The following is an 8,399-nucleotide window of genomic DNA, read 5'->3' as shown; positions in this document are numbered from 1 at the left end:
ATTCCGGGTAGGTATTTGGTTAACTATTTAACTAACTATTGGGGGTAGAAGCCTTCCCAGAAGAGAGAGGCTGTTATAGCAACAAAGGGGGAACTCTCATATTAATGCCCATGATCTTGGAACGAGCAGGTGTCCACATACTTTTTGTCATGTTGTGTATATTTAAAACCAAATACTTTTAGATTTTTACTCAAGTAGTATTTTACTGGGTGACATTTACTTGAGTAATTTTCAATGAAAGTACTTTTACTCAAGTATGATAATTGGGTACTTTTCCCACTATGGAGTCCACGATCAGCTTCTTTGTCTTGCTGACGTTGAGGGAGTGATTGTTTTCCTGGCACCACACTGCCAGGTTACCTTGGCGTTCTTGGGCACAGGGACTATGGTGGTCTGCTTGAAACATGTAGGTATTACAGACTGGATCAGGGAGAGGTTGAAAATGTCAGTGAAGGCACTTGGCTGCTGGTCAGCGCATACTCTGAGTACGTGCCCTGGTAATCCGTCTCACCCTGCGGCCTTGTGAATGTTAACCTGTTTAAAGGTCTTACTCACATCGGCCACGGAGAGGGTGATCAGACATTCATCCGGAACAGCTGGTGCTCTCACGCATGGTTCAGTGTTACTTGCCTCGAAGCGAGCATTGAAGGCATTTAGCTCTTCTGGTAGGCTTGCGTCACTGGGCAGCTCGCGGCTGGGTTTCCCTTTGTAATCCGTGATAGTTTGCAAGCCCTGCCACATCCGACGAGTGTCAGAGCCGATGTAGTAGGATTCGATCTTAGTCCTGTATTGACAGTTTGCCGGTTCGACGGAGAGCTTGGCAGGATTTCTTATTACCACCCGTGTTAGTGTCCAGCTCTTTGAAAGTAACAGCTCTAGCCTTTAGCGGATGTTGCCTGTAACCCATGGTTTCTGGTTGGGATATGTATGTACGGTCACAATGGGGATGACGCCGTCAATGCACTTATTAATGAAGCCAGTGACTGATGTGGTTAACTCCTTAATGCCATCGGATGAGTTCCGGAACATATTCCAGTCTGTGCTAGCGAAACAGTACTGTAGTTTAGCATCGGCTTCATACCACTTCCGTATTGAGTGCATCACTGGTACTTCCTGTTTGAGTTTTTGCGTGTAAGCAGGAATCAGGAGGATAGAGTTATGGTCAGATTTGACAAAAGGAGAACGAGGAAGAGCTTTGTATGCATCTCTGTCTGTGTCTAGCTACATGTATTACTGTTGCACAGCATCAATACAGTTTATTGTAGACACAGTCCAGTGAAAATAAACCCCCTCTGTCTCAAGGCCAATAGGAGAGTCCCTGTTCCCTCTTCCCTTTCTCTCTTCTGACTATTTCACGTCCTCTCTCTCCCTTTCACCACGCACACACACACACACAAGCCAGTCTACACACACACACACCCACATTATATAATTAGCTAGGTCTTCTCTACCCTTTGAACAGAGCGATGTATCTATCAGAGAGCTGTGTTGTATAATTTGGCCTGTATTGAGATGGGACAGGCTGGCAGTGTGTGTGTATAAATAAGCTCCTGTCAGTCAGTGTAGAGGGGGTGTCAGGACTTCCTGTGTCCTCTAATCTCGTTTGTCTGCCTTTGTGTGTCAGAAACATGTGTTAGATTGGAGGGATGGAGGACACACAAATAGACAACCATCACGGAGGGAGGGAGGCAGGGATGCATGCAGGGGAGGGAGGATAGAGAGAGATGAAGGAAGGAAAAGGATGAATAGGGTAATAATGGCTCAGTGGGAAGGCTGTTAAAGAGGGTGAGAACGCCTGAGTGAAGAAGAGAACATAATGAGTCTCAGGGCAGAAATAGGTGAAGCATGTAGTGTGTGTGTGTGCGTAGACGTGTGTGTGGATGCTCATTTGTACATTATCCTTTGTACCATATGTCGTGTGTGTTGCCACATTAGTGCTTTTCTGTCTGTCTGTGTGTGTGTGTGTGTGTGTGTGTGTGTGTGTGTGTGTGTGTGTGTGCGCGTGCGTGCGTGCGTGCGTGCGTGCGTGCGTGCGTGCATGCGTGTGTACATGTGTGTGTATGTAGAATAGACCTCGACTCCTCACGTCTAGAGAGAGAATTTTCAATGGGCCTCGGCGAGCGAGAGAAAATGGATGAAAGAATGGCATTGAATGCAGTGAGGAGAGGGAGAGAGCTGCATGAGAAACTGGAGTCTAATAACATAGCTGGGCTTTCAAAGCTTCTCTCTTCCACTTTCTTTCTTCCGGTCTCATACTCTTTCTCTATTCTTTCTCTCTCTCATTCACTTGTGGTAGGCTGGGTTTGAAACCAGGTCACCTGCATGCCACATGACTGTTAGTCCGCTGATCTAAAGCCAAGGTATGAGCTTGAGGAGCTAAGTTGTCACCGAACTACCTCCATCACGTTTACTAACCGGATTTGCCTCAATGAAATGATCTAACTTTGATAACTGTATGAGATGGTATGGACAAAGTGTCTGTACTTTCATTGATGTATGTGTTTGTTGCTCCTGCTGCTTCCCTGAAGAAAATTACCCTGATGACCCAAGGGGCATGAATAATGTTGTGCTATATTACCTTGTATGAAACATAAGATGAGACTGAAGTGTGTGTGTGTGTGTGTGTGTGTTGCAGGCAGAGATTGTGAAGCGTCTCAGTGCCATCTGTGCTCAGATCATTCCCCTTCCTATCTCAGGAGGTAAGTATCACTGACACACACCACACCACAACACACACACACACACACACACACACACACACACACACACACACACACACACACCCACACACACACACACACACACACACACACACACACACACACACACACACACACACACACACACACACACACACATCTCTTTACAATGGCTAACACATGGTCAAGACATATGAACATATTGGTCTGTGTTTGTCAAGACATATGAGCATGTTGTTTCTGTAATTTAAATATTTTTTTACAATTCATTTATATTTGCCAGGTTGCCTTTTACATTTATATGCTGTTTTTCTTCCTTAACTTTTGTTCCATAACTCATGGTAGTTATTTGATCTATCAACACATACAATGACCCAAATCAGTTTCTTACCATGTTATTTTAAATTGGGTTAATATGTTTGACTGAAATCCCATTGACTACCATGTTCTTGACAAAAATGTGATGAACAACGATCGTAGGTAAAAACCTGGCTGCACTGGCTTTATAATACATTGTTTGTTTTTGTGTGTGTGTGTGTGTCCGGTGACAAGTGTGTGTCCACTGAAGGGAAGGTCACAGAGCTGGCGACTGTTTTACATTGATCAATACTGCCTCTGTGTGTACTGCCTCAATACTGCCTACTGCCTCTGTGTGTGTGTGTGTTTACGCAGTGTGTGTGTTTACGCAGTGTGTGTGTGTGTGTGTGTGTGTCTGTGTGTGTGTGTACATTTGAATGAGTAAATAGGTGTAGGTTTTGGGTCGTTTGAGTGTGTAGTCCTGCTGCGTACATTTGTGTGGGTATGTGACCTTTTTTTCCACGTGGGTGTCTGGTAGCTTAATCAGTGCATACATTAGTACTGCATGTGCATACAGTATGTTTTCTTCAGCGAGTGTTTGTTGTGATATTTGTATTATGTGAACAGTATGTGGCAAACGGTGTGTTTGTGAATGAGATTACAAAACACATGTCAGGTACAATATAGGTATGTGGACACCTGCTCGTCGAGCATCTCATTCCAAAATCATGGGCATTAATATTGAGTTGGTCAACCCTTTGCTGCTATAACAGACTCCACGCTTCTGGGAAGGCTTTCCACTAGATGTTGGAACAGTACTGTGTGGACTTGCTTCCATTCAGCCACAAGGCAATAGGGAGGTCAGGCACTGATGTTGGGCGATTAGGCCTGGCTCGCAGTCGGTGTTACAATTCAGCCCAAAGGTGTTCGATGGGGTTGAGGTCAGGGCTCTGTGCGGGCCAGTCAAGTCCTTCCACACCGATCTCGACAAACCATTTCTGTATGGACCTCGCTTTGTGCACAGGGGCATTGTCATGCTGAAACAGGAGAAGGCCTTCCCCAAACTGTTGCCACAAAGTTGGAAGCACAGAATCATCTAGAATGTCATTGTATGCTGTAGCGTTAAGACTTGCCCTCACTGGAACTAAGGGGCCTAACCAAAACATGAAAAACAGCCCCAGATCATTATTGCTCCTCCACCAAACTTTACAGTTGGCACTATGCATTTGGGCAGGTATTGTTCTCCTGGCATTCGCCAAACCCAGATTTGTCCGTCGGACTGACAGATGGTGAAGGGTGGTTCATCACTCCAGAGAATGCGTTTCCACTGCTCCAGAGTCCAATGGCGGTGAGCTTTACACCACTCCAGCCGACGCTTGGCATTGTGCATGGTGATCTTGGGCTTGTGTGCAGCTGCTCGGCCATGGAAACCCATTTCATGAAGCTCCCGACTAACAGTTCTTGTGCTGACGTTGCTTCAGGACAGATGATTTTTATGCGCTAGGCGGTTCAGCACTCGGCGGTCCCGTTCTGTGAGCTTGTGAGGCCTACCACTTCGCGGCTGAGCCGTTGTTGCTCCTAGAAGTTTCCACTTCACAATAACCGCACTTACAGTTGACCGGGGCAGCTCTAGTAGGGCAGAAATTTGACGAACTAACATGTTGGAAAGGTGGCATCCTATGACGGTGCCACGTTTTAAGTCACTGAGCTCTTCAAAAAGGCCATTCTACTATAAATGTTTGTCTATGGAGATTGCATGGCTGTGTGTTCGATTTTATACACCTGTCAGCCACAGGTGTTGCTGAAATATCCAAATCCACTAATTTGAAGGGGTGTCCACATACTATTGTGTATACAGTGGCTTGCGGAAGTATTCACCCGCCTTGGCATTTTTCCTATTTTGTTGCCTTACAACCTGGAATAAAAATAAAAAATTTGGGGGGGGTTTGTATCATTTGATTTACACAACATACCTACCACTTTGAAGATACAAATTATGTTTTATTGTGAAACAAATAAGAAATAAGACAAAAAAACTGAACTTGAGCGTGCATAATTATTCACTCCCCCAAAGTCAATACTTTGTAGAGCCACCTTTTGCAGCAATTACAGCTGCAAGTCTCTTGGGGCATGTCTCAATAAGCTTGGACACATCTAGCCACTGGGATTTTTGCCCATTCTTCAAGGCATAACTGCTCAAGCTCCTTCAAGTTGGATGGGTTCCACTGGTGTACAGCAATCTTTAAGTCATACCACAGATTCTCAATTGGATTGAGGTCTAGGCTTTGACTAGGCCATTCCAAGACATTTAAATGTTTCCCCTTAAACCACTCGAGTGTTGCTTTAGCAGTGTTCTTAGGGTCATTGTCCTGCTGGAAGGTGAACCTCCATCCCAGTCTCAAATCTCTAGAAGACTGAAACAGGTTTCCCTCAAGAATTTCCCTGTATTTAGCGCCATCCATCATTCCTTAAATTCTGACCAGTTTCCCAGTCCCTGCCGATGAAAAACATCCCCACAGCATGATGCTGCCACCACCATGCTTCACTGTGGGGATGGTGTTCTCGGGGTGATGAGAGGTGTTGGATTTGCGCCAGACATAGCGTTTTCCTTGATGGCCAAAAAGCTCAATTTTAGTCTCATCTGACCAGAGTACCTTCTTCCATATGTTTGGGGAGTCTTTTACATACCTTTTGGCTAACACCAAACGTGTTTGCTTATTTTTTTCTTTAAGCAATTACTTTTTTCTGGCCACTCTTAGGTAAAGCCCAGCTCTGTGGAGTGTATGGCTTAAAGTGGTCCTATGGACAGATACTCCAATCTCCGCTGTGGAGCTTCGCAACTCCTTCTGGGTTATCTTTGGTCTCTTTGTTGCCTCTGATTAATGCCCTCCTTGCCTGGTCTGTGAGTTTTGGTGGGAGGCCCTCTCTTGGCAGGTTTGTTGTGGTGCCCTATTCTTTACATTTTTTAATAATGGATTTAATGGTTCTTCGTTGGATGTTCAAAGTTTCTGATATTTTTTTATAAACCAACCCTGATCTGTACTTCTCCACCACTTTTCCCTGACCTGTTTGGAGAGCTCCTTGGTATTCATGGTGCCACTTGCTTGATGGTGCCCCTTGCTTAGTGGTGTTGCAGACTCTGGGGCATTTAGATTGCACACAAGTGGACTTTATTTAGCTAATTATGTGACTTCTGAAGGTTGCACCAGATCTTATTTAGTGGCTTCACAGCAAAGGGGTGAATACATATGCACGCACTGCTTTTCTTTTTTTCTTCTTTTTTTAAAATTAGAATATTTTGAAACAAGTTATTTTTTTCACTTCACCAATTTGGACTATTTTGTGTATGTCCATTACATGAAATACAAATAAAAAATACATTTCGATTACAGGTTGTAATGCAACAAAATAGGAAAAACGCCAAGGGGGATGAATACTTTTGCAAGGCACTGTATATTGTGTATGTCTATGTGTTATGAGAAGCACACAGCGGGATAAATAACCTGTGTGTGTGTGTGTGTTGTGTGTGTGTGTGTGTGTGTGGTGTGTGTGTGTGTGTGTGTGTGTGTGTGTTGTGTAGCATCAACAGCAGGTGGTCCAGGCAGTGGAGAGGGCCAAACAGGTCACTATGGCCGAACTCAACGCCATCATTGGGGTGAGTCACCTCTGGTCACCATGACAACCCTCACACCCCCAACAGCGACACTATCAACATCAACACACACACACAAAGACACAGTCTACAGGGGCATGCACACCTCTCTCTCTGCAGTGTTTAAAGTGCCGAGGTGTAAGTAGAGTGTAATGTGATCAGAGCTCCGACAAGCTCTCACTGTAACACACACACACACACACTAAAATAAGCTGTAATAAGACCCAAGAAAATAGCCTCTCTTTATCTGTCGGTACCCCCCTCCTCTCCTCTCCCTCCATCCCATCTCTTTTTCCCCCCTCTGTTTTGTTCTCTCCCTCTGCCCCACTCTTTCTCTTTTCTCTATTTTTCTATTCCTCCTACTCCCAATCTATCTTCCTCCTCCTGTCCTCTCTCTCTCTCCCTCCCTGTGTAATCTCTCTCTCCCTCCCTGTGTCCTCTCTCTCTCTCGCTCTCCTTGTCCTCTCTCTCGCTCCCCCTGTCCTCTCTCTCGCTCCCCCTGTCCTCTCTCTCGCTCTCCTTGTCCTCGCTCTCTCTCTCCCTGTCCTCTCGCTCTCTCTCTCCCTGTCCTCTCTCCCTGTCCTCTCGCTCTCTCCCTCTCTCTCTCCCTGTCCTCTCTCTCTCTCTCTCCCTCTCTCTCTCTCCCTGTCCTCCTTCTCCCCCTGCCCTGTCTCCCTGGTGTACAGCAGCAGCAGCTCCAGCACCTGTCTCACCACACCCCAGGTATTCCCCTGACTCCCCACCCGTCAGGCCTCTCTCTGGGGGGAGGTTCAGGTCTGCTTGCCCTTACTGGAGCCATGGGGGTCTCAGCCCACCTGGCCTCCAAGGATGAACGCAACCACCTGGACCCTGAGCACCTAAGAGGTACTACTCACTGACTGACCTCCACGTGAAGGACACTGGTGAAGAACTGTAGTACTGAAATGTGTCAACTTTTGATACAAAATAACCACTTGGTTGAACTTTTGTTGAACTCAAAGGGTGGCGGAATATTTTGAGGAACAGCGCTCACTAAACATAGAACAACTAACAAATGTCATTCTGTTGCCTGCGAGGCTGTATTGATGGAGGGTGACTAGATGTTAAACTTGTAGGACCCTGGTGCAGAAAAAGAATGAGAGAGAGACTGAGCAGACAGATGAGTGCTGAATGAATGAACGGGAAGATGGAAAGCATTGTGTCTCTGAGGAGTGGAGACAGAGATGGAGAGGGCAGCACTGCAGATTGGAAACATGTACAATACAAAGCTTGTGTTTTTATTGCACTGGGACAGCCTTTTTCAGGTTGACCTTGGCATGCTGTGGGGCTGTTGTTATTATTATCTATGCTGACGTCAATCCCCTCTACCCCTTCCCTCTCACCCCCTCTACCCCTCACCCCCTCTACCACTCCTTCCCTTTCTCTGTTCCCTTCACAGAGGCTGCGCCCAGCAGGGTAAGTAACCCCAACGTGTGTGTGCGTTCGTGTGTGTGACTGTGAGACCCTCTTTAAAGAGGACCTCTAAAAGGGTCTGTTTTGTTGGAGTTTCCATTAATAGGACCAGCACCAGAGTTAGTATAGCTAGTACAACAGTAGAACAGTTCTATTGTTCCTTAACTTAGGCCCAATGGTAGGGTTGCAAAGAGAGGGTTTGGTATCTTTCAAGTATTATATGTAAAGTATCACAAGACATATAGCGGCCCTTTTGAGTACTTCAAATTATCACAAGTGTCTGTAATTATCTCTGGCCCTCTCTCTGGCCTATATGAAAT

General features: G+C 45.8%; 1 protein-coding gene across 1 annotated transcript; it reads left to right on the top strand.

The window, feature by feature from the left end:
- The first annotated feature begins 2,690 nt into the window (after positions 1-2,690).
- On the top strand, positions 2,691-8,155 carry LOC139022565 (transducin-like enhancer protein 1). Its single transcript, XM_070446127.1, has 4 exons — positions 2,691-2,699; positions 6,577-6,651; positions 7,338-7,512; positions 8,066-8,155. The coding sequence occupies exons 2-4, from the start codon at positions 6,625-6,627 to the stop codon at positions 8,119-8,121; spliced, it is 258 nt and encodes an 85-aa protein (XP_070302228.1). The 5' UTR covers positions 2,691-2,699; positions 6,577-6,624; the 3' UTR covers positions 8,122-8,155.
- The last annotated feature ends 244 nt before the right edge of the window (positions 8,156-8,399 follow it).

The sequence above is a fragment of the Salvelinus sp. IW2-2015 genome, linkage group LG13 (assembly GCF_002910315.2).
Source record: "Salvelinus sp. IW2-2015 linkage group LG13, ASM291031v2, whole genome shotgun sequence".
NCBI lineage: Eukaryota > Metazoa > Chordata > Actinopteri > Salmoniformes > Salmonidae > Salvelinus > Salvelinus sp. IW2-2015.
Note: the sequence above shows the minus strand (reverse complement) of the source record. Positions and strands in the feature narration are given on the sequence as shown.

What these genes read in the sequence shown, in the direction of transcription:
- LOC139022565 (XM_070446127.1), top strand. Translation starts at nt 6,625, where the DNA reads ATGGCCGAACTCAACGCCATCATTGGG. An exon ending in AACTCAACGCCATCATTGGG is followed by an intron (nt 6,652 to 7,337) that starts GTGAGTCACCTC and finishes GGTGTACAGCAG; the next exon opens with CAGCAGCTCCAGCACCTGTC. An exon ending in GGACCCTGAGCACCTAAGAG is followed by an intron (nt 7,513 to 8,065) that starts GTACTACTCACT and finishes TTCCCTTCACAG; the next exon opens with AGGCTGCGCCCAGCAGGGTA.